This window comes from Pan paniscus, chromosome 21, assembly GCF_029289425.2.
Source record: "Pan paniscus chromosome 21, NHGRI_mPanPan1-v2.0_pri, whole genome shotgun sequence".
NCBI classification, from domain to species: Eukaryota; Metazoa; Chordata; class Mammalia; order Primates; family Hominidae; genus Pan; species Pan paniscus.
Genome location: NC_073270.2, coordinates 69319188 through 69342420, shown reverse-complemented (window position 1 = coordinate 69342420; position 23233 = coordinate 69319188). Strand labels below are relative to the sequence as shown.

General features: G+C 60.1%; 2 protein-coding genes and 1 long non-coding RNA gene across 5 annotated transcripts; 2 read left to right on the top strand and 1 right to left on the bottom strand.

Annotated features, from left to right (window-relative positions):
* The first annotated feature begins 1528 nt into the window (after window positions 1–1528).
* Window positions 1529–10585, top strand: PTK6 (protein tyrosine kinase 6). Its single transcript, XM_057300789.2, has 8 exons — window positions 1529–1820; window positions 4197–4318; window positions 4956–5119; window positions 5568–5721; window positions 6572–6733; window positions 8414–8595; window positions 9110–9263; window positions 9618–10585. The coding sequence occupies exons 1-8, from the start codon at window positions 1591–1593 to the stop codon at window positions 9803–9805; spliced, it is 1356 nt and encodes a 451-aa protein (XP_057156772.1). The 5' UTR covers window positions 1529–1590; the 3' UTR covers window positions 9806–10585.
* Window positions 10586–16343: 5758 nt separating this feature from the next.
* On the bottom strand, window positions 16344–17808 carry PPDPF (pancreatic progenitor cell differentiation and proliferation factor). Of its 3 annotated transcripts, none has more exons than XM_034952094.3 (4): window positions 17621–17808; window positions 17152–17231; window positions 16926–17003; window positions 16344–16847 (listed from the first exon to the last, which is right to left on the bottom strand). In XM_034952094.3, the coding sequence occupies exons 2-4, from the start codon at window positions 17204–17206 to the stop codon at window positions 16636–16638; spliced, it is 345 nt and encodes a 114-aa protein (XP_034807985.1). In that variant the 5' UTR covers window positions 17207–17231; window positions 17621–17808; the 3' UTR covers window positions 16344–16635. The 3 variants fall into 3 exon arrangements, with proteins under 3 accessions (XP_034807985.1, XP_034807986.1, XP_063457222.1); XM_034952095.3 differs by having other exon boundaries at window positions 17152–17234; window positions 17661–17806; XM_063601152.1 differs by having other exon boundaries at window positions 16344–17003; window positions 17621–17803.
* On the top strand, window positions 17775–21921 carry LOC129394876 (uncharacterized). Its single transcript, XR_010111036.1, has 2 exons — window positions 17775–20032; window positions 20619–21921. It is a non-coding gene; the product is annotated as an uncharacterized LOC129394876 (long non-coding RNA).
* Window positions 21922–23233: the final 1312 nt, after the last annotated feature.

Here is a 23233-nt window from a genome sequence, read left to right as displayed (position 1 = left end):
TGTGGCTTAGACTGAACGTCCTGCACGTCCAAACTCAGGGATACTCGAGGCTTCCTGGACATAGACTCACGGGCCCAGAGTCCCAGGCTCGAGTACACCGGGGCGGTGTCAGAGCTGGTGGGCTCTGAGGGACGCTGCCCGGCCAGATGCCCCGGCGCCCTCCTTCCGCATTCCCCACCCCCCACCCCTCCCCCTGCATCCTCCCCGACCGACCCCAGACAGAGCTGGGAGGGCCAGAGGGACACTGCCCAGGCTGGCACCCCGCTGCCCCTCCCCACCTTGGTCAGTGCTGAGCTGGGCTGCCCAGAAATCTATGAACCTGTTAAATAACCCAGATTATTGTTCTTAATCTCAAAACAATGAGTGGAAGGTGCCATTATTTCTCTTTGCAATAAAAATAAAAGTTCAAATACGCAGTTTAGGGACTTTCCCTACCACTCCTTGCAGACTTTGAGTTTCCCTTCCCACCCCTTCCTGCCCCCTTGTGGCTGCCAGTCCAGGTCCCTGGGTTGGAGCTCCCGGGTGGACACAGTAGAGTCAGTGGGAGGGTGGGGCGGGGAGGGGCCTTCAGGGAGGGGGTGTCCCGAGTCTCAGGGGCTGGGGGGCAGGTGGCCGTCGGGTGCAGGTGGGGGTCACGGCAGGGCTCACTCAGGCATGAGTCGGGAGAAGGGAGGCCAGTTGGAAGGGGGCAGGGGTCCTGCGGGCTGGGCAGGAGGAGGCAGAGGCTGGAGGCAGGAGGGGCTGCCTGGGAGGGACCTGTGGCCTTGGGCCCCAGCGCCGTGGGCGCTTCCAGGCCGCACTCACGGTCCTTGCCTGCCCCCTGGCGTCCGTGTGGAGGAAGGCAGTGCCCGTTTCTTCAGCCGCGGGTGCCCCTGGCTCTGCCTCCCCGGGGATCCCCCAAAACCCTCGGGCCCTCCTCTTCCAGGAAGTCCTCCGGGCTGACCCACACAGCTGTCGCTGCCCTGATTCCACTCCCTCTTCCCTGCTTGGCCCTTACCCGAGGGCGGGCCTGCCCATGAGGCCGCTCTCAGGACGCCTGCCCACAGCAGCTCCTGACATTGGGCCCTGCGCTCAGGGGTGGAGTCTGGGGCTGGGTGAGGGCACCGACGGGTGGAGGGGAAGCTTCCGGAAGCGGGGAGAGAGGCGGCCCCCACCTGTGCCCCCGCAGCTCTGACGGTTGGGAAGGCAGCGCCTGCAGCCCTCACCTTCCTGCCCTCAGGCTGCGAGGCTTGTTCCCAGGGGGCCGTTGGCTTCCCTGAGTGCCTGAGTGTCCATAAGTTGGACCCCCGAGAAGCCCCAACCGGGGGGTCCTCCTCCCCCTCTCCTGCACTCAGGCCGGCCCTGGCGGTGCTTGCCCAGTGGGTTCCCATAGTTCGGGCGCTAAGTGCTCGGATGGGCCCCAGTGGGCCTGAGAACTTGTGGGGCCGGCTGGGCCCTCAGGAGGAGCCGGGGTGCTCTCGAGCGCCTGTGGGTGCTGGGTGTGGCTGCTTCCCGGCCTGTCATGAGGAAGTGGGATGGCCCGCCTGCCACGCCCAGCTCTGGGTGCTCCAGCTGGGCCACAGCCTGGTCCTGCCGCTGCGCCCGCCTGCCATGGTGTCCCGGGACCAGGCTCACCTGGGCCCCAAGTATGTGGGCCTCTGGGACTTCAAGTCCCGGACGGACGAGGAGCTGAGCTTCCGCGCTGGGGACGTCTTCCATGTGGCCAGGAAGGAGGAGCAGTGGTGGTGGGCCACGCTGCTGGACGAGGCGGGTAGGGCCGTGGCCCAGGGCTATGTGCCCCACAACTACCTGGCCGAGAGGGAGACGGTGGAGTCGGAACCGTGCGTGTCCTAGGCTGCTGGGAGCTTTGGCACAGGCCACCCTCTAGGCACAGGGGAGGGACAGGGCTCTGGGCTGCTCAGGGAGGCCCAAGAAGGTGGGGACCCCGGTTCCATCTTCCTGTACCCCAAAGTCCAGGCTGGGCATCCCGCTTGGTCCTCCCTGCAGGCCCCATGCGCTGGCGCCCAGGAGTGCCCAGGACTGTCCCTGCGGGAGTTGGAGCATGGGGGTCAGAGGGCACGGCCCCTGCCTTGGGCTCATCCTTGTCACAGCTCGGGGGTGGACGCTGCATTGCCGGGACCCAGGGAGGACAGAGGGTCCAGGGTGGACTTCTGGGGCCCGGTGGCCAGTGACAAGGTCTGTCCGAGCGTTCCAGGGCCTTTGGGGGAAACGAAGCTTGAAGCTTGCCCAGTTTCCAAAGTGCCGGAACCAGACACACGACCTAGTTAGGGGAGCGGGCCGGCTGCCGGGCAAACTTCCTGCCTGCTGTGCCCTGCGGGGAACCAGACAGCAGCTGGTGTGGCCTGGCCCTGGCTTCCACGACTGCCCGGAGCTCAGGCTGAGGAGGGTCACACTCCTGAGATCCCGCGTTTCTCATCATTGATTGGGCACCCACTGTGTGTGTGCGTGAGTCACAGGCTGTGTAGGGTTAGCTCCTGGGGGACCCAAGCAACAAGCAGGGGAGGCTGTAAAGAGGCCGTTGGGCAGGGGCCCGTGGTGGAGACCCCTCTATTATGTGCAGACCCACGACCTCGTTAGCAGGGTCACGTGCAGACCCACGACCTCGTTAGTGAGCAGGGGTACAGGGGTGGGGTCTGGCCGGAGGCTGGTCAGCTCCCAGGTGCAAAGACCCTGAGGCCTGAGAACTCGCCCAGGTGAGGAGTGGGGAGGAGGCCAGGTGAGGAGGGGGCGGGAGGCCAGGTGTGGGGGGGCGGGAGGCCAGGTGGGGGGGGCGGGAGGCCAGGTGAGGGGGGGGAGCAGGAGGCTAGGTGGGGGGGGGCTGGAGGCCAGGTGAGGGGGGGGCGGGAGGCCAGGTGGGGGGGGAGCAGGAGGCTAGGTGGGGGGGGGCTGGAGGCCAGGTGAGGGGGGGGCGGGAGGCCAGGTGGGGGGGGCGGGAGACCAGGTGAGGGGGGGGCGGGAGGCCAGGAGAGGAGGGGGTGGGAGGCCAGGTGAGGCAGGGGAGCGGGAGGCTAGGTGGGGGGGGGGCGGGAGGCCAGGTGAGGGGGGGGGGGCGGGAGGCCAGGTGAGGCAGGGGAGCGGGAGGCTAGGTGGGGGGGGGCGGGAGGCCAGGTGAGGGGTGGGCGGGAGGCCAGGTGAGGCAGGGGAGCGGGAGGCTAGGTGGGGGGGGGCGGGAGGCCAGGTGGGGGGGGGCGGGAGGCCAGGTGGGGGGGGCGGGAGGCCAGGAGAGGAGGGGGCGGGAGGCCAGGTGAGGGGGGGAGCAGGAGGCTAGGTGGGGGGGGCGGGAGGCCAGGTGAGGGGGGGGGCGGGAGGCCAGGTTTGGGGGGGGCGGGAGGCCAGGAGAGGAGGGGGCAGGAGGCCAGGAGAGGAGGGGGCAGGAGGCCAGGTGATGGGGCGGAGCGGGAGGCCAGGTGGGGGGGGGGCGGGAGGCCAGGTGAGGGGGGGGCGGGAGGCCAGGTGAGGGGGGGCGGGAGGCCAGGTGAGGGGGGGCGGGAGGCCAGGTGGTTGGAGGGGCAGGTGGGGCAGTGCTTCCAGGTGTGCGGAAGTGGAGGGGGTGGACCCCAGGGGCTGCACGCTGGGCCGTGGTCTTCTGTGTGGGGTCCGTGTTCCTGTGACCTGAGGGAGTCAGACACACAAAGGGCGCAGGTCACCTGGAGCTTCTGCAAGCTCCACCTGGAAGTCCACAGTCCAGGGCTGGCCCACACCCCGCAGCCGGGAGTTAGTGCGCGCGAGTGGCTGTGTGTGCGTGCATGTGAGCGTGTGGGCAAGTGAGCACACATGCGCGTTTGTGTTCAGGTGTGCGGGTGAACTGTGCGCATGTGTGGGGGTTTGTGACTGAGTGCGTGTGTGAGCGTGCGTCGCACATGGGTGTGTGCAGGCAGCTCTGGGCAGCCCTCCTGCTCAGGTGCCCTCCCCAGCTCCACCCTAGGCTCTGACCCCTAGACTCGGGCCACTCAGGGCAGGGTGTGGTAGCGCCTGCCCCTCCCCCCGCCGGGTCCTCAGGGGCCTGTCCTGGCCTTTCGGGACATTCAGGGCGTCTGGGTCAGCGACAGCTCCTGAGAGCAGCTGTTGTCAGGGTTGGGAGCTTGAGGTGGCAGGCAAGGGCGGCTGGGGTTCCAGGCGGGCAGGCTGGGGCCAGCGTGGGGTCCACGTGGGGTGGGCCCAGGTCCGCGTGTTCTCAGACTCCTCCTCCCCTGCAGGTGGTTCTTTGGCTGCATCTCCCGCTCGGAAGCTGTGCGTCGGCTGCAGGCCGAGGGCAACGCCGCGGGCGCCTTCCTGATCAGGGTCAGCGAGAAGCCGAGTGCCGACTACGTCCTGTCGGGTGCGGCCCCGGCCTCCGAGCCTGTGCTTGCCTGCGGGGGCTCCTGGCTCTAAGCCCTCCCATCCACGTGGTGAACCCGGCTCGCTCTGGCTGTGAGACGGGGGACATGGGCTCCTCTCCAGGGAGCTCTCATCCCCTCCGCCCACCTGGCCCGCTCCTCCCTGGGGCCTGGGTCACTGGCTGCTCGGGTAGTCGTGGGGCAGGGCCCCTTCCTGGGAGGGCAGGGGCTTCTCCAGCCAGCCCTGCCCGAGGCACTCGTGGGAGGCACTCGTGGGAGGCCCTCAGCACCCACGGGAACCTCGCCCAGCATGAGACCTGAGCCTGGGGTGTGCGGGGCGCAGAGAAACCCCATCCCTGCCCCTGAGGATCTCAGCATGGCTGGGATTTTAGGCAGCTGCCATCCAGGCAGAGGCCACTGGCTGCCTGGCATGGGGGCAGGAGGGGCCAGAGAGCTTGGCCAGAGCGTGCAGGGCAGGAGGGAGCCGTTCTGAGGGAGGGGAGGCAGGGGTGGTACTGAGGAAGCACCAACAGCAACTGTGGGGACCCAGAAACTCTGTGCAGGTGTGGCCAGCAGGGCTGGGGACGCAGGGAGGCGTCGGAGTTGGGGTGGCCACACAGCTCACGCTCTCCCTCCCAGTGCGGGACACGCAGGCTGTGCGGCACTACAAGATCTGGCGGCGTGCCGGGGGCCGGCTGCACCTGAACGAGGCGGTGTCCTTCCTCAGCCTGCCCGAGCTTGTGAACTACCACAGGGCCCAGAGCCTGTCCCACGGCCTGCGGCTGGCCGCGCCCTGCCAGAAGGTAGCCGCTCCGCCCTGACTTGGTCGCGCAGGGTCAGGCTGGGGGGGTCACAGGCTGGCGTTTCCTACTGGGAGAGGTTGGCTGGGCAGCATGGGAGGGGTCCTGACTCACTGACCTGGGGCCCACTGGAGGGAAGCCCATGGTTCTGCAGAGCACAGGTGTTTGCCTGAGTTGGGGGTGGGGCCAGGAGACCATCCCCGGGCCTGGCCACTCTCGGAGAGGCCAGCGGCACTCTGCAGGGTCCTGGCTCCAGTCTGTCTGGGTGTTTCATGCTGGGCTGGGGGCAGCCCCCAGGAGAGTCCAGCCTTGTGTCAGACACTCAGAAACCCCCAACCCAGGCTGATCTTGGCCCTAAATCTGAGACTAAATCCAGGCTCCCTGTGCTGGCTTCAGACTGGCACTTCCTGAAGGATGAGCCCCTGCCCTGTGTCCCCGACTCTCCCTCCAGCACGAGCCTGAGCCCCTGCCCCATTGGGATGACTGGGAGAGGCCGAGGGAGGAGTTCACGCTCTGCAGGAAGCTGGGGTCCGGCTACTTTGGGGAGGTCTTCGAGGGGCTCTGGAAAGACCGGGTCCAGGTGGCCATTAAGGTGATTTCTCGAGGTGAGTGGGCGCCGATCAGGGCTCTGTGTGGCCCCGTGCCTGCCCTGGGCCACCCTCCCACCCCGCCAACAGGGACCTCTGGCCTCGAGCCCCACGCAGCACCCACAGCGTCCGTGCGAGAGTGGTTCCCTTTCAATCGCACCTATGTTTTTACCTAAATACATTTATTATAAAAGAAAATTTTAGGCCGGGCACGGTGGCTCACATCTGTAATCCCCACACTTTGGGAGGCCGAGGTGGGCGGATCACGAGGTCAGGAGTTTGAGACCAGTCTGGCCCACATGGGGAAACCGCGTCTCTATTAAAAATACAAAAATTAGCCGAGTGTGGAGGCACGTGCCTGTAGTCCCAGCTACTCGGGAGGCTGAGGCAGGAGAATCGCTTGAACCCAGGAGGCGGAGATTGCAGTGAGCTGAGATTGCACTGCACTCCAGCCTGGGCGACAGAGCAAGACCCCGTCTTGGAAAAAAAAAAAAAAAGAAAATTTAAAATCCTTGACGTAATGGAAAGCCATTAAAATAGATCACTGGAAATGGGTAAAACTTCCCTGGAACCCGTCTGGGCCCCAGCAGAGGTCTGGCCTCTACGTCAGAGATCTGGGCCGGGCACAGGAAGAAATCGGGTGGCCACCACGGCCCCGTGGGTACGCCAGGCTGGGGCCCTGTGGGGCCGGCTGCGTCTGCCATTTCGTGGCCTCGGGAGCCAGGTGCCCTGTCGGGGGCAGGAGGTCTGTGTGTCCTGCACAGCTGCTGGGTGTGAGGGCTGCTGTGTGTGGGGGCAGGGCCTTGGCCTCTTCCTTGGGGCCTGGGGGGTCAGGGGCTGCATCCACCGAGGCCACCCGTCCCCGCAGACAACCTCCTGCACCAGCAGATGCTGCAGTCGGAGATCCAGGCCATGAAGAAGCTGCGGCACAAACACATCCTGGCGCTGTACGCCGTGGTGTCCGTGGGGGACCCCGTGTACATCATCACAGAGCTCATGGCCAAGGGCAGCCTGCTGGAGCTGCTCCGCGGTGAGTGGCATGGGCCGGGGCTCTTGCTGGAGGCAGCGGGGGCGTGTGAGGAAATAAAGTGCATACCCCCCCACCACGTCTACACGCACACACACGTAGACACACAGACACACACATGCACACACACAGACACAGACACACAGAGACACACACGCACACACACACAGACACACATGCACACACACATGCACACAGACATACACATGCACACACACAGACACACATGCACACACAGACACAGACACACACACATGCACACATACACATGCACACACATGCACACACACACAGACACATGCACACACAGACACACACACAAGACGCACATCACACGACACACAGACATACACATAGACACAGACACACACAGAGACACACAAAACATCACACGGACACACAGACACACACACAGATCACACGGACACACAGACACACACACACAGACACACACCGACCCAGACACACACACACACACACACACAGATCACATTGGCTCAAAGACTTCATCCTCTCTAAGTTCCATTATTTCCTTTCTCACCAAAACCAAAGACAATCGCTGCCAGGGAATGGAGATGCCCGTGCGTGAAGGCGCAGTTTGGATTCCGATGTTAGAATGGGAGGGAACGCTGTGGTGTAGGAAAAATGCCGTGTGTGTCTGAGGAGAGCTACACGGAGGCACCACGCACGTCTGAGCTCTGAGCGAAAGGCTCCGTACCCCTCGCCCCCACACAAAGGGCTTGATCATCTCAGACGGTCCCCACGCCCTTCAGGGTCCTCCGGGAGGGAATGTGGGGTAAAACAGGCACCACCAGGCCGCAAGCCGCTGACACTCAGCCATTCTCCTGTTCGAGTTCCCACTGCCTACATCACGCAGTCATGAGCTTCTTCGCTGGTCCTTCTGCGTCCAGCTCCTTCCGCGTCATCACAGACTTCCAGAAGGGAAATCGCTGGGCTAGACCACTAGGGACTGCTCCTTGGTTCTTTTTTTTTTTTTTTGAGACGGAGTCTCGCTCTGTTGCCCAGGCTGGAGTGCAATGGTGCAGTCTCGGCTCACTGTAACCGCCGCCTCCTGGGTTCAAATGATTCTCCTGCCTCAGCCACCTGAGTAGCTGAGATTACAGGCACCTGTCACCACGCCCAGTTAATTATATATATATATATATATATATATATTTTTTTTTTTTTTTGAGACGGAGTCTCGCTCTGTCACCCAGGCTGGAGTGCAGTGGCGTGATCTCGGCTCACTGCAAGCTCCGCCTCCCGGGTTCATGCCATTCTCCTGCCTCAGCCTCCCGAGTAGCTGGGACTACAGGTGCCCGCCACCACGCCTAGCTAATTTTTTGTATTTTTAGTAGAGATGGGGTTTCACCGTGTTAGTCAGGATGGTCTCAATCTCCTGACCTCGTGATCCACCCGCCTCAGCCTCTCAAAGTGCTGGGATTACAGGCGTGAGCCACCGCGCCTAGCTTGCTCCTTGGTTCGTGATAAACAGTTGCCTTCCGGAAGGGCGGTAGCTGGCCTGCAGTTCCAATTTTCAATCAGGCCAGCTGCCCTTTGCCCCGGCCCCTCCTCTGAGCCCGCAGAGCTTGGAGGCAGATGAGACACGGGCCAGCCTCCCCACCCCTTCCCCACCTCAGCTGGCTCAGCTGACCCCAGGCTCTGCTCCACTCCCCTCTGCAGACTCTGATGAGAAAGTCCTGCCTGTTTCGGAGCTGCTGGACATCGCCTGGCAGGTGGCTGAGGGCATGTGTTACCTGGAGTCGCAGAATTACATCCACCGGGACCTGGCCGCCAGGAACATCCTCGTCGGGGAAAGCACCCTCTGCAAAGTTGGGGACTTCGGGTTAGCCAGGCTTATCAAGGTAGGGCCCTCAGAGGGCGTGGCTGGGGTCGTGGCCGGGGCGTGGCCGGAGGGCTGGGGGCTTCCTGTGTGTGGAGCTGGGGACTCGGCTGGGAGCAGGATGCGGCCCCTGCCCTCGGGAGCCCAGGCTGAGCAGGGAGGTGGGAAGCCACCGTGAGTCCGGTGGGGCCCCCATTCCGAATGGCACGCACAGCAGGGCCCACCACGCAGCCGCTGCCTTGTTCACGTGCCTTGTTCACTGGCCCAGCCCTGGGCCCCTCTGACGGCCTGGGAGCCTCCCAGTTCCCTGTCCCCCGGGCCCTCCGGTCCCCACACACCTGCAATCCCAGGGGAAGTTGGGCTCCTGAAGGTGGTCAGGCCCCAGTGTGGCCTTAGCTGCAGCGGCCGTGCGTGGGTCAGACAGTGGGGTCGTCACCGTCCCACTGCTGGGGCAGTGCAGCCGCTGTGCCCGTCCATGCTTCGGGGGCAGGGCACAGGCAGCCCCCACGGCCCACTCAGCGCCAGCCTGATTGCAGGAGGATGTCTACCTCTCCCATGACCACAATATCCCCTACAAGTGGACGGCCCCTGAAGCGCTCTCCCGAGGCCATTACTCCACCAAATCCGACGTCTGGTCTTTTGGGATTCTCCTGCATGAGATGTTCAGCAGGGGTCAGGTGCCCTACCCAGGTACTGTCCCCAGTGTCCCTGACTGGGCATGAGAGGCAGAGTGGGGGAGGTCCTGGGTAGCCGGCAGGGACGGTGGGGGGTGCCTCCCCCACGGGCTTCAGGGCCCTCCGCGGGCCATCACCTGAACTCCACACCTGCACCATTCTCTGAGCACCCAGGCTGGTGCCTGGAGCTGCCTGTTGGAGCCCTGTCCAGAGGGAGGTGTTAGCAGTGGACAGTGTGCTGGGTGGCGCCAAGGCATGGCAGCTGAGGCTGCGGGGAAGGCCCCAGGAAGGGGCAGTGGATGGCTGGTGTGGCTTCTTGGGGGAGGGTAGGCAGGTGGGCCCCAGCTCTTCTCATCCCTGTCGGCCGCAGGCATGTCCAACCATGAGGCCTTCCTGAGGGTGGACGCCGGCTACCGCATGCCCTGCCCTCTGGAGTGCCCGCCCAGCGTGCACAAGCTGATGCTGACATGCTGGTGCAGGGACCCCGAGCAGAGACCCTGCTTCAAGGCCCTGCGGGAGAGGCTCTCCAGCTTCACCAGCTACGAGAACCCAACCTGAGCTGCTGTGGAGCGGGCACGGCCGGGCCCTGCTGACGAGGGGCCTGGGCAGAGGGCCTGGACCTGGGATCAAGGCCCACGCGCTTCCCTGGGGTTTACTGAGGTGATGGGTGCAGGAAAGGTTCACAAATGTGGAGTGTCTGCGTCCAATACACGCGTGTGCTCCTCTCCTTACTCCATCGTGTGTGCCTTGGGTCTCAGCTGCTGACACGCAGCCTGCTCTGGAGCCTGCAGATGAGATCCGGGAGACTGACACGAAGCCAGCAGAGGTCAGAGGGGACTCTGACCACAGCCCGCTCTCTGGCTGGCTGTCTGCAGTGCCCGGCTGAGGGTGGAAGGCAAACACGCCTTGTTCCTGCTCTTCCCAGTTCGGCTTGGCGGGAGAAAGTCATTCGTGTGGCTCGGGACTCTCGTGTAAATTTGGTTTTGGTGCTCAAGGGTTCTTTCCTCCCAGGGGCAGGTGTTTCTTTCCTGTTTGTCTTGTGTCTTGAGAGCTTGGCCTTATGACCGGTGAGAACTCTCTCCCTGGTCTCTGCCAGCCCGAGCATCACTGCCCGAGGCACCAACTCAGTTTCACCGTCCACGTCCACGAGGGGCTTTTCCCGCCTTCACCTTTGTCGCTGGGTCAGTGCTGGAAAGCGCCCCTCACTCCTGCGCTGACAAGGGCCCTTCTCTACTGTCTGTGGGGTGGTTCCGGGCTGGGGGGGCTGCCTCCTTTGCACCTGATTTTGAAGGTGTCTCTTTCATCCATGGTTAAGTCATAAAAAGCTTATTGGTTTTGGTTTTGATTCACCTGAAAGTTTTTTTGGTTTAAAAGAAGAACAGGCGGGGCACAGTGGCTCATGCCTGTAATCCCAGCACTTTGGGAGGCTGAGGCAGGTGGATCACGAGGTCAGGAGATCGACACCATCCTGGCTAACACAGTGAAACCCCGTCTCTACTAAAAAATACAAAAAATTAGCTGGGTGTGGTGGTGGGGGTGGGCGCCTGTAGTCCCAGCTACGTGGGAGGCTGAGGCAGGAGATTGGTGTGAACCCAAGAGGTGGAGCTTGCAGTGAGCCGAGATGGCGCCACTGCACTCCAGCCTGGGCGACAGAGCGAGACTCCATCTCAAAAAAAAAAAAGAAAGAAAGAAAGAAAGAAAAATAATTTTGGGAGTTTCTGGAAAGGTACTAGGATTTCTCAAAAGGATTTGTCTTCTGCCTTGTGAAAGACAGATGTCAAACTAATCAGGCTTATTCCATGCACTACATTAGATGGAAAGTGTGTGAAATAGTAAGTCACACTAAGTCTTCTGGAGGTTCTATTTACAGGTTTGGTTTTGATATGAATGTTGCAGAAACTCTATAAAATTCCTAGAAATCTGATACGTTATCCTATGATATATATCCTATCTCACATGCTATTCCTAGAAATCTGGTACAACGTTATCAGTCATAATTTTGGTTATTATGTTAAAATGCTGTATGCCACAGAAATAACCAAATTTCCTTGCCAACCGTGTCACGAATATAATAAACTCTCATCAGATCCTGAGCCGTGGCTATCTTAAGTCTTCGGTCATTCACAGTTATTATCTTACTTTGATTTTTTCTGAAAGCTTTGCAATCAGCTAGTCCCAAATTGTTTATTCTTCAAAGAGATTCCTGGGAAGGATTCTGACAGGTGCTCTGGAGCACAGGTTTCTGGTTCAGATCATAGCCTTGGATTGGGTGCGAATTTCCAGAACTCGAAGGAGGGACCTGGCAGGTCCATGAAAGTTCTGTCCCAGGATCAACCAGAACAAGAATGAATGACATGGGAATGAATGAACTGACGAGGATGTTTACCGTTTAATGACTTTTGTCTGAAGCATTACGGTTCTTTAATATTTTGTTTTCCAGATGTAAGAAAACGTTTTTTGTTTCTGTTTTTGTGTTTGAAGACAGGGTCTTGCTCTGTCACCCAGGCTGGAGTGCAGTGGCGTGACCACAGCTCATTGCAGCCTTGAATTCCCAGGCTCAAGTGATCCTCCTGCCTCAGCCTCCTGAATAGTTGGGACTACAGGAATGCACCACCACACCTGGCTAATTTTAATTTTTTTTTTTTTTTAGGAGATTCAGGGTCTTGCTATGTTGCCCAGGCTGGTCTCGAACTCCTGGGCTCTAGCCATCCTCCCGCCTCGGGACTACAGGCCTGAGCTGCTGCGCCCAGCCTGGGCACGAAAGCCGTCTGTACGAGAGTTGCTGGGGAAATTTCTCTGAAGTCTGTATCAAGTGGGGCAGCTTCAGCTTACAGGGCTTCGGGAAAAGAGCAGTTTTAATTTTCAGTGACTCCATGAGGAATGGTGCAAGAAAACATTGGAAAGAGTGGTTTGGTGAGCTGCAGGCAAATATCGGAGGAAACTGACGTTCAGGACCCGGTCCGGACCACAGGGGGGCGACAAAACCTCCAGACAGCAAACCCGGCTAGAGTCTAATAGTGGGGGCACGAGTTTTATTTTGAAACATAATTTTTCTCTCTACAGTCAACAAATTTCTTTTTATTTTTCTTTTCTTTTTTTTTTTTTTTTTGAGATAGATAGAGTTTCACTCTTATTGCCCAGGCTGGAGTGCAATGGCTTGATCTTGGCTCACGGCAACCTCTGCCTCCCGGGTTCAAGTGATTCTCCTGCCTCAGCCTCCCGAGTAGCTGGGATTACAGGCATGCGCCACCACGCCCAGCTAATTTTTGTACTTTCAGTAGAGATGGGGTTTCTTCATGTTGGTCAGGTTGGTCTCGAACTCCCGACCTCAGGTGATCCACCCACCTCGGCCTCCCAAAGTGCTGGGATGACAGGTGTGAGCCACTGTGCCTGGCCTACTGGAACTTTTTATAAGGAATCTGAGATTGGGCTTTTAAAAGCCTCTTGAGGCTAGGAAGCCATCACAAAGACTTGCCATCAGACTTTGCCTGCAATAAGTACAGATTTAGGGGAATTCCTCTCTTCTTGAGGTCCCTAAGGTATCTTAAGATTCTGGGACCTGCCAGGAATTGACGTTCCTTACTCATCTGTAAGGGAACCACGTGTGTGAGGTACCAGGCCAGCTTTTTTCCAAGGGGCTTTATTGGACCATGCAGTTAACCCCAGCTTCTTTAGTCATATCTGAAAATAGGACATTCCAGTCAAAGCCTTGGTAATATAACCAATGTTTTCAATTGTGCCCTATTACAAGAACAGATTCTTATTGAACTTATGCAAACCCACTAACAGTTTCTGAATTCTGGGATTAGGGAGGAAGAAAAAGATAAATATTTCACCGTTGAGGCCATTCTAACCTCCCTGCCCTTCTTCCCTGAAGCAGGCCATAAAACCCAGGAAGGCCACTCCCAGACCCTCTCCCTGCAGACCCTCACGTGGTGTCCTGCCCCCTAACCAGAGGAACGGGATGTCAGAGTCAAGTCGGCCTTGACCACACCCTTCCGTCCTCCACTCACTCCTGCTCCGCTGTGGAATAGACCATTTCTTTGGTCTTTGTTTTGAAGGGGCCCACATCACATGGAACTCGCATTAAATGTTTGTATGCTTTTTTTCCTTTTTTTTAAGACACGAGTCTTGCTCTCTGATGCCCAGGCTGGAGTGCAGTAGCGCAATCTTGGCTCACTGCAGCCTCCGCCTCCCGGGCTCAGGGGATCCTCCCATCTCAGCCTCCCCAGTAGCTGGGACTACAGGCATGCACCACCACGTCTGGCTAATTTTTTTGTTTTTGATAGAAACAGGGTTTTGCCGTGTTGGTTGCCATGTTGACCAAGCTGGTCTTGAAGTTCCGGCTTCTAGTGATCCACCCGCCTCAGCCTCCCAAAGTGTTGGGAATATAGGCGTGAGCCACTGCGCCCAGTTTAATCTTTTGTTCAAGGGTCTGTTGGCTACAGTGAGTTCTAGATTTCTCTTAGAGGACTCAGCATGTATGTTGAGTTCTTTGTTCTCCGTTTAACTCGTGCATAGTTTCAGTAAACAACCTTTTCCACCAGTTTTAATCAATAGTTCACATCTGTTCCCCTGGTCACCTGCTCCGTCCTGACTCATCCTGGTCACCCGTTTTTTTTTGAGATGGAGTCTCGCTCTGTTGCCCAGGCTGGAGTGCAGTGGTGCGATGTCCGCTCACTGCAAGCTCCGCCCCCCGGGTTCCCGCCATTCTCCTGCCTCAGCCTCCCGAGTAGCTGGGACTACAGGTGCCCGCCACCACGCCTGGCTAATTTTTTTTGTATTTTTAGTAGAGACGGGGTTTCACCACGTTTGCCAAGATGGTCTTGATCTCCTGACCTCATGATCCACCCGCCTCGGCCTCCCAAAGAGCTGGGACTACAGGTGCCCGCCACCACGCCTGGCTAATTTTTTTTGTATTTTTAGTAGAGACGGGGTTTCACCACGTTTGCCAAGATGGTCTTGATCTCCTGACCTCATGATCCACCCGCCTCGGCCTCCCAAAGAGCTGGGACTACAGTTGCCCGCCACCACGCCTGGCTAATTTTTTTTGTATTTTTAGTAGAGATGGGGTTTCACCACGTTTGCCAAGATGGTCTTGATCTCCTGACCTCATGATCCACCCGCCTCGGCCTCCCAAAGTGCTGGGATTACAGACGTGAGCCATCACACCCGGCCCCTGGTCACCTGCTCTGACCTAAGTCATCTTTAGCTACCTGTTCCTAACTGTCCTTCCTGCCAAACTACTCACCCCACCACTCTGGGTCACACCCCTGCTCTCTTTAAAATAGTCAATCAGAATTACCTTAGAGTGTGCAGTCCAACCCCACCCCACAGGGGAATGACACAGCAGTAGAGGCTACCTGCGTCAGGAATAAGAACCCCTTCCCCTCCCTTGTCCAGGTGTGCTCTCACCATTGCTCCATCCGCGAGTCGCACCCTTCTATAGAAGTAAAAATTGCCTTGCTGAGAAAATTAATGTTTGAGTGCTATTTCTTTGTGGCACCGAGGAAGCATTTTGTTTCTAACAGGTCTCAGCCATGAAGCTTGTGATGGGTGAGGAAAAGATATGACTTCTCCCCCTACAGAGAATCTGATGAGGGTGCAGCTCCCAGGAACAGGCCATGGACACCCCCAGGGTTGTGAGGTCCTCCAGTCAAGGGGCCCCCTGACCTGAGGCAGGGGACGATGCCATGGGCAGCCTGTGGCTCGGCTGCTCCCTACTCCCAGCTACCCCTTCCAACAAGACACCAGCTCCTGGGCAGTGCCCCTCCCCCGCTGACTCCAAAAGCCAGGACAGCTTCTTTCCAAGCAGGGTGGACCCACCCTTGGTCCTGACCCCAAGCCCTCCAGCTCAGCCAAGGGCGGAGCCCCCCCCAGGCCATGTGTGGTGGGGACCTGAGCGTGGCTGGGCTCTCCCTTCAACACCAACTCCTGCTACCCTCACAGCTGTGTGTGCATGGAGGAGGGTCTCTGTGGGCTTCATCTGGACACTGCAAAAGGCTGCAGGGGGCTCAACTGCCATCAGGAGCAGCCTCCCACTCCTCGGTCCATTGGAGGCTCCCCCACCCAGCCTCAGCACTGACCACCGGCTTGGATGGCTGGGTGAGGCTGCCTCCACCCTGTGGACAGGACAAAGGCTCAGCCATCAGAGACCACAAGCCAGATGCCTTCCCACCAGCTTCCCACCAACTAGTACAGCTATTTATAGTGCAGTGGAACAGGGTACCAGGCAGGGAGCACCCACTGATCCCCACCCCTCCCCAGAGTCCCTCCCCCACCACTGAACCCCACCCTTTCCCACCCCACGGAGGCCCCTCTCACCATGTCCCTGGCCACACATCAAGTCTCCAGCTATCTCACTGACTCCCACCTGCTCACTAAGCTGCCTCTCAACAGAACTGAGTCAATCCCTGTAGGCTCCTGGCAGAGGTGTGGGGACACCACCCACCTTGGTTATGAAGCAGTCTACTGAGCTCACAGCCCATGCACTCCTGTGTGTGGACCCCCACCCCTGCCGGCCTGCAGCACTCCCAGACTCCAACACTCCATGCCTATACCAGGCCAGAATGATGCAGCCACCCTCACTTTAAGCTGGGCTGCCTGTGGCAGGAAGACCCCTCCACGGTGCCTGCAGCCCCTACCCCTCAGCCTGTCTTGGGGCACCACCCCTATGGGAGGCCCCTGGGAGACACCTACCAGCAGGAACCAGGTCCCTCCAGAGTGAGGGCTTCCCAGCTCACAGCCAGAGGCTACTCCCCCCGCAGGCCCTCGGGTAAGGGGCCCGAATCCCTCAGAGGACCAGCCCTCCCTGCTCCCTTTCCCCCCGCTGAAGGTGGCACGGGGGCCCACCTCAGTGGCTGCCCTGGGTCCTGCTTGTCCAGCTCCAGGACTGCCTGCTGTCCAAGGCTCTCCAGAAGCAGCAGTGAACCCCACCCTTCTCAGCCCCAGCAACAGCCTCACAGCGTGAGGAGGCCCAGAAAGGCCTGGGAGCAGGGCCAGTCCCCATAAGACAGTGAGGTCGGGAGGGATTCAGCCGTTTCTCACACTCAAATGGAACCTCGGGCCACACAGCTCAGGCACACACCATCGGGGCTACTGGCTGCTTGGAGTTTATTTTCCGCTTGGTGCCAGGTGCACAGTTCCAGATGTCAGGAAAGCTAGTGAGTGCTGGGGCCGGGCGGTAGAGAGCGGGGCTCTCACTCGTTTTTGGTGTCTGCTGTGTTGATGCGAAGGTCTGCTTGCTGCAGCCGCCTAGTTTACAGGGTGGGGGGTGGGAGGTGGGGAGGAGGGCGAGGGATGGGGGATGGGGAGTGGGGAGAGGGGCGGGGAGGGGCTCTGGTGGACTAGCGCCTCCGCAGGCCTGGGGCTGGTGGTAACCGCTCAGGTCAGGACTGGGGCCCAGCGCTGGCTGTGCTGGACTGACCGCCGGGCTGCTTCCTCGGGGCGTCCCGAGCCAGGCCACAGGTGGTCATGCTGCTGGAGGCCTGGGGAGGTTCCGAGTGCTCTGCGGACTCCAACACCGTGGCCATGAACGGGAGGGTGGACTTCCCGAAAAAGAAGCTGGCCCACCAATGACCCGGGTCAGCCTTGGGGAGACCTGAGAGAAGCGAAGTGGGGTCTTGATGCTGCCAGCTCCTGGAGGGCCGGGGGGAGAAAGGGGCGATCCTGCACTCACCTGGGGGGTGGGGAATGGCTTCCCCGGGGCACTCGGTACTGCTGCAGGAGCTGTTGCTGGAAGTGGAACCCAGGCGGCCTGGAGAGGAGAGGTCCCGTCAGCAACGCGGGGCGCGGAGCCCCCCAGCCCACCGGCCTTCAGGCCGAGCGCTGGTTCCGCAGCCTGCACGGGGACGGCACTGGCGCCAGCAGAGCATCTGCGTGGATGGGGGGCAGGGGCTACTCACGCCGGTAGTAGTCGTGGGTGGCCACGAGCGAGCCGCTGGAGGGGATGGCCGCCATGCTTTAGCTTGCTGGCTGGTGGGATCTGCGCATGGGGGTGGAGGAGCCCCTCGGGTCAGCGGCCTTCCGTCATGAAGGGCGCTCCCCAGCGGGTGGAGCCGCCGCGCTGGGTTATTTACCGAGGCGGGGCTCCCCAGCTCCCGGGACCGCCTTCGCCGCGCGGGGCGCGGGCGGCTCCAACCAGCCCAAACCGGCCGAGCGGGTGGAACAAAGGCGCTTTGTGCGCGGGGCCCCGGCCCAGACATCGGGAACCTGGTGGGCGCCGTCCCAACCCGCCCGACCCGAGAGGAGCCCGCCGGGGACCCCGAGCCCAGCGCTCGCCGGGCGGAGAGGAGAAGAGCCCCCGGCCCAGCCCCGCCCCTCGCCCCCCGCCCCTCGGGCCTGCTCGTCCCACCCGCGCGCGGCGCCCCTCACCTGGGCGGCGACCCCTCGCGGGCCTCGGCGCACGATCACGGGTGGCGGGGACGGGGGCGCTAGGCCACGGAGCCCATTTGCAGAGGAGACCGCGGGAGGCCGCGCCACGACAGACACGCGCGCGCGGGGTGCGCACGCGCGGACGCGCCCACTTATATGCGCGGGGGCCGCGGCGCGTCACGGAGGGCGGGGCGCACAGGCTCCCCCCCGGGCCCCACCCGGCCCCGCCCCCTTCCTGGCCCCGGCGAGGCCGCGCCCCCAGCTTCCACCTCGGTCCGACTCTCGCCGTCTGGCTTGGGCTGAGCCCAGCCCAGCGGCGTTCGTCTTGGGGCGGCCCGGCCGGTCCTGGGTCTGCAGGGGTTAAAAGACCCCGCGCCCGGGTCCGGGAGCCCAGCCCCCGCCGCTCTCCCGGGCCCAGGCCCCCGTCTCGGACGCGTCTCGGAGCCCCGCCTGGTCCAGCCCGCCCGTCCTCTTCAGCCCTTGTGGAGGCGACGGGGGCGCCGGGCGGCCCAAAAAGTGCTACGTGCGCGGAGTCCTCCGGCCTGGCCTCCAGGGACTTCGCAGCCAGAGGAACCTGGATCTCTCCCGAGTCCCCCTCACAGCTCTGGCAGCTCCGGAACCTGCACTCCGGTTCCCCAGCCCCAGGACGCGCCTGCTGCCCGCAGGGGGCGGTGAAAGGGTGGGCGGATGGAGGGGCAGTGGGAGGCGGGGCCCAGACGGAGAGGGGGCGGATTTGGGTGGGTGAGGTGAGTCTCCAGTCGCTGGAGGCAGAGGCTGGGCCCCACTGCTCAGAGACCCCATGTTTGGGGAGCTCAGAGCGTTCCCGGCAGGGCCCTGGGGCCCTGGGGACGGTCCGCCATGCCAATCAGGAGGGGGCGCGTTTTCCCTTCCCAGGTAGAAAGGCGTCCTCCCTCTCCTCCTCCCCCCCCACCCGCTGAATCCTCCCCACACCTCCCTCGGCCCCGCAGGGGAAATCGGCCTGCTCCTACGGAAATCCCGTTTCTTTATACACCCGGTCCTGGCTGGGCGGTGTCTTCCCCGTGGAAGAGAGGGTCCGGGAGGTCCGTGGGGCGGCGCAGTCCGAGGGCTTCGGGAGTCAGCCTGGGTGGATTTATTTCGTGGCTCTCGTTGCTGGCTGGGACGGCCGTGTGCCCGTGTTGTTCCGGAGATCGAGGCCAACGGATGCCGTACTCTGTCCTCGCCGAGTGCTCAGTGAGGACCCAGAGCTGGGCAGGGACCCTGGGAGGCCCCTGAGCAAGACTTGGAGGGACGCCCTTGTGCCCCCTGAGCACGTGGGGAAGGCGCTGTCCTGGGCCCTGCACCGCTCTGTGTGTTCATTGCACGAGTGTGTTAAGCACCTACTATGTGCACATGGCCGAGCCAAGCGCAGGGAACGGTAAACCAAGGGAGAACGGCCTTCCCGTGGGGAGCAGTGCAGAGGCTGGCGGGGAGGGCTCAGGTTTCAGCTGAGGTCTAAGGATGGAGGGCAGGGAACCGCCTGAGTCCCACCTGGGAGGGGGAGCTCGGTGCCGGGGAGCAGTGCCAGGACCTGCGATGGGAGAGGTGTGCAGCCCCGAGGGGTCACTGATGAGGCAGACGGGTCAGTTGGGTTGACACTCAGAGGGTCCTCAGGGGCAGACGCTGAGACGGGGTTTGGGGTTTGGGGTGCAGAGTGAGTACTGGTGATCAGCACCTGGGAAGGGGTGGGGAGGGTGCAGGGCCGGGCAGGGACTGTAGGGGCGGTCTGCGTTGGGCTTGGCTGGCACAGCCTTTGTGGCTTGCTTGGACCCATATGCAGCCGCCCAGGGACGGGAGACCCTGGTGAGGTGTCTGTGGCCCAAGCCCACCCTGAAGGAGCCGTGGGGCCGACTGCCGACCACGCCTGACAGCACGGCCTTTCAGGTCACCCGCTTCCCTCTAGGCCGGCCTGACCCAGCTCACCTCATTCTCAACCTCACCAGTCAACACCAGTCAACATCAGTCACAGAGCGTCTGAAAGGAGGAATTTTCATTTTCCTTTAAAGTGAAAAGGTAAAAACTGCATTTACTAAACCAGGCCGGTGGGGGCTCTGTGAGCCCCTCTGCACAGGAAGCCTCAGAGATGCTGCATGGTGTTCCCGGGGCATCCTGGCCAAGGTGGGAGAACACAGCCTCCGTGAGGACCCGCGGGATGCCCTCAGGGGCTGCCTCCTGGTTCTCGTCTCCTCTGAAGTGCAGACGACGCTGGCCCACATCCTTGTCGGGCAGAGGGGCTGCCGACTGGCCCCTGGCCGTGGCTCTTGCTGGGAGCCGTGTGGCCTGGGCTTGGACCCACATCCACCTCTTGCTGGCTGCCTGCTCTTGCCAGTGGCTGAGCCTGGCTTCTCCCATGACAGTGGCCGCAGACAGAGGGGACCCGTGCCACCAGGCAAGGTGAGCTCAGGGAACGCTAGCTCTCCTCTCCCCTGGCTCTGAGGGGTTCGGCGGTGCCCTTGGTGTGTCTGGGGGCTTTTGGGAAGTCTCAGGTCTGGGCTCTGGGTCAGGAAGCGGGAGCAAGGAGAGACACTGCACCCGAGCCTCCCTGGCTGTAGGAAATGGGGACAGAAAAGCTAAGCGGACGGAAGATGCATTGTGTGCAAGCTATAGGAGGCCGGTTCAGGCCTGGTTGCTGCTGGGATGTGATCATTGGCAGGGATGAGATTGACGGGGACGGTCAGCTGGAGAGGACAGGGCACAGCTGGACGAGGGCGGGGACGGCCACAGGCTTCCCACAGGGTGGGAGGGAAAGGCTTCCAGTCGCACTTGTAAGGGCTGCCTGCCACCCTGTAGCCACTGTCTCCTCCCTTGTGGACGGGACGATGGTGGCACCCTGTTATGGTTGGGTTAAGATATATATGTTAAGAATGTGTTAACCCCAGCGTGTGGGGAGGACTAGATGGGAGAGGCCCCTAGTGTGGAGGCTCACAGCCTTGCTCGGCCCCTGGGAGCCATCGCCACCTGCACTGTGCTCCTCCCACAGGTGTCTGGGGGCGAGGTGAGAGTTCTGCCAAAGCCGGAGCCAGGGTTGGACCCCCGGAGCTACTTGGTCGGCCCCTGGAGGGAGAGTGGTGTGTTCACACCATGGCCCTGGTGGCCCAGCTCTGCCCATCTTCATCCCAGGTGGCAGCTGCTGCCCAGCTCTCTGGCCAGTGCCTCTTAGATGGTGTCACCACCTGCAGAAGAAAACAGAAGGGCTGACTAATATTTGATGAAGGCCTGCTATGCCGGCGGCACCTGATGTGGCAGGTGAAGTCAGGGGGGCAGCAGCCAAGGCTGCCTGTTCCTCAGTGTCCCTGCCCGTGAGACGGGCATAGCTAACTCCTGTGGCCACCTTGAGGGTAAGATGCTTCCTGCAGGTGCTTGGACCAGTATCTGGCACGGGGCAGGTGCTCAGTGAAAGTTCCTTATTAATCCCTGTACCTTTCACTGTTGGAAGTAACTCAGGACATTGGCTTGGTGGTTACACAAGCACTGTGGGAGAAGGTGGTGTATCTGTTCACCCTGGGTCCCAGTGGCTGAGGCAGAGCCAGCCATGCAGGAGGCAGGCGTCCAATATGTATATTGGATGGAAGATCGAATTGCATAATAAAATATATTAAAGATTTCCAGAGTGGAGGGGTGAGGAGGTCAACAAACCCTCTCCCCAAAATGTACCTGTAAATCTAAACAAAAGTCAGAAACAACCATGCCGGTGCTTTGGAATGTAACCAAAGGCAAACAGCAAACCAAGGAGTGTTTATTCATCAAAGAGCCACGCGCTGTGGTCCCAGCCACTCGGGAAGCTGAGGCAGGAGGGTCACTGGAGCCCAGGAGCTGGAAGCTGCAGTGAATTACGATGGCACCTGCTCTCCAGCCTGGGTGACAGAGAGAGACCCCGTCTCTAAAAAGAATAAAACCCTGGACTTAGGATAAAATCCAAAATTACTTGGCATAACTGAACCAGGAAAGTCTCAACTTAAATGGAAAACGAGGCCGGGCACGGTGGCTCACGCCTGTAATCCCAGCACTTTGAGAGGCCGAGGTGGGCGGATCACGAGGTCAGGAGATCGAGACCATCCTGGCTAACATGGTGAAAACCCATCTCCACTAAAAAAATACAAAAAAATTAGCCGGGCGTGGTGGCGGGCGCCTGTAGTCCCAGCTACCTGGGAGGCTGTGGCAGGAGAATGGTGTGAACCCAGGAGGTGGAGCTTGCAGTGAGCCAAGATCGCGCCACTGCACTCCAGCCTGGGTGACAGAGCGAGACTCCGTCTCAAAAAAAAAAAAAAAAAAAAAGAATAAAAGCCTACACTTTAGGATAAAATCCAAAATTACTTGGCATAAGTGAACCAGGAAAATCTCAGTTGCCGGGCATGGTGGCTCATGCCTGTAATCCCAGCACTTTGGGAGGCTGAGGCAGGCAGATCACCTGAAGTCAGGAGTTTGAGACCAGCCTGACCAACATGGCAAAATCCCATCTCTACTAAAAATACAAAAATTAGCCGGGCATGGTGTTGGGCACCTGTAATCCCAGCTACTTGGGAGGCTGAGGCAGGAGAATCTCTTGAACCCGGGAGGTGGAGGTTGCAGTGAGCTGAGATCACACCATTCCAGCCTGGGCGACAGAGCAAGACTCCATCTCCAAAAAAAAAAAAATAATAATAATAATAATACAAAATTAGCCAGGCGTGGTGGTGCGTGCCTGTAATCCCAACTACTCAGGAGGCTGAGGCGGGAGAATTACTTGAAACCGGGAGGTGGAGGTTGCAGTGAGCTGAGATTGCACCATTGCACTCCAGCCTGGGCAACAAGAGTGAACTCCATCTCAGAAAAACCCCGAAAAAACAAATAAATGGAAAAAAACAGTCCGCAAATGCTAACACGGAGATGGCACAGATGCTGGGATTTGTAAAAATGCACCAACATGCAGTTGTAAGCCCCTTACGTCAAGCGATGGACAGTGAGCATTTGACAAAGTTTAGCGTGCGTTCATGGTGAACATCTCGGCAAAGCAGGAACAGAAAACAACTTCTTCAATCTAAGAAAGAGCTCTGTTGAAGTATTTACAGCCAGCGCTGTACTGAGGTGAGAGAATCCTTTTCCCAGGACTGAGAGCAGGACGAGCGCATCCACTCCTACTCCTATTATCACCATTTACCAGCTGGGCGCGGTGGCTCACAACTGTAATCCCAGCACTTTGGGAGGCCAAGGCGGGTGGATCACTGGAAGTCATGAGTTCAAGACCCGCCTGGCCAAGGTGGTGAAACCCCATCTCTGCTAAAAAACAAACAAACAAACAAACAAAAAAATGCTAGGTGTGGTGGTGCGTGCCAGTAGTCCCAGCTACTCAGGAGACTGAGGCAGGATTGCTTGAACCCAGGAGGTGGAGGTTGCAGTGAGCCGAGATCATGCCACTGCACTCCAGCCTGGGTGACACAGTGAGACCCTGTCTCAAAAAACAAAAACAATAACAACAACAACAAAGCTATCTATTAGAAGTCTTAGCCAGTAAAATAAGAGAAGCAAAGTGCAGGCATACAGATTGAAAATGAAGAAATAAACCTGTCCCGATTACCAGACAACATGATTGTCTATGTAGAAAATCCCAAGGAATCT

Bases quoted from the DNA above. Each gene is read 5' to 3' on its own strand.
- PTK6 (XM_057300789.2), top strand. From the start codon at position 1,591: ATGGTGTCCCGGGACCAGGCTCACCTGGGCCCCAAGTATGTGGGCCTC. The intron at 4,319-4,955 runs GTGCGGCCCCGG...TCTCCCTCCCAG, and splicing joins TGCCGACTACGTCCTGTCGG to TGCGGGACACGCAGGCTGTG. The intron at 9,264-9,617 runs GTACTGTCCCCA...TGTCGGCCGCAG, and splicing joins GGGTCAGGTGCCCTACCCAG to GCATGTCCAACCATGAGGCC.
- PPDPF (XM_063601152.1), bottom strand. From the start codon at position 17,206: ATGGCGGCCATCCCCTCCAGCGGCTCGCTCGTGGCCACCCACGACTAC. The intron at 17,004-17,151 runs GTGAGTAGCCCC...TCTCCTCTCCAG, and splicing joins CACCCACGACTACTACCGGC to GCCGCCTGGGTTCCACTTCC.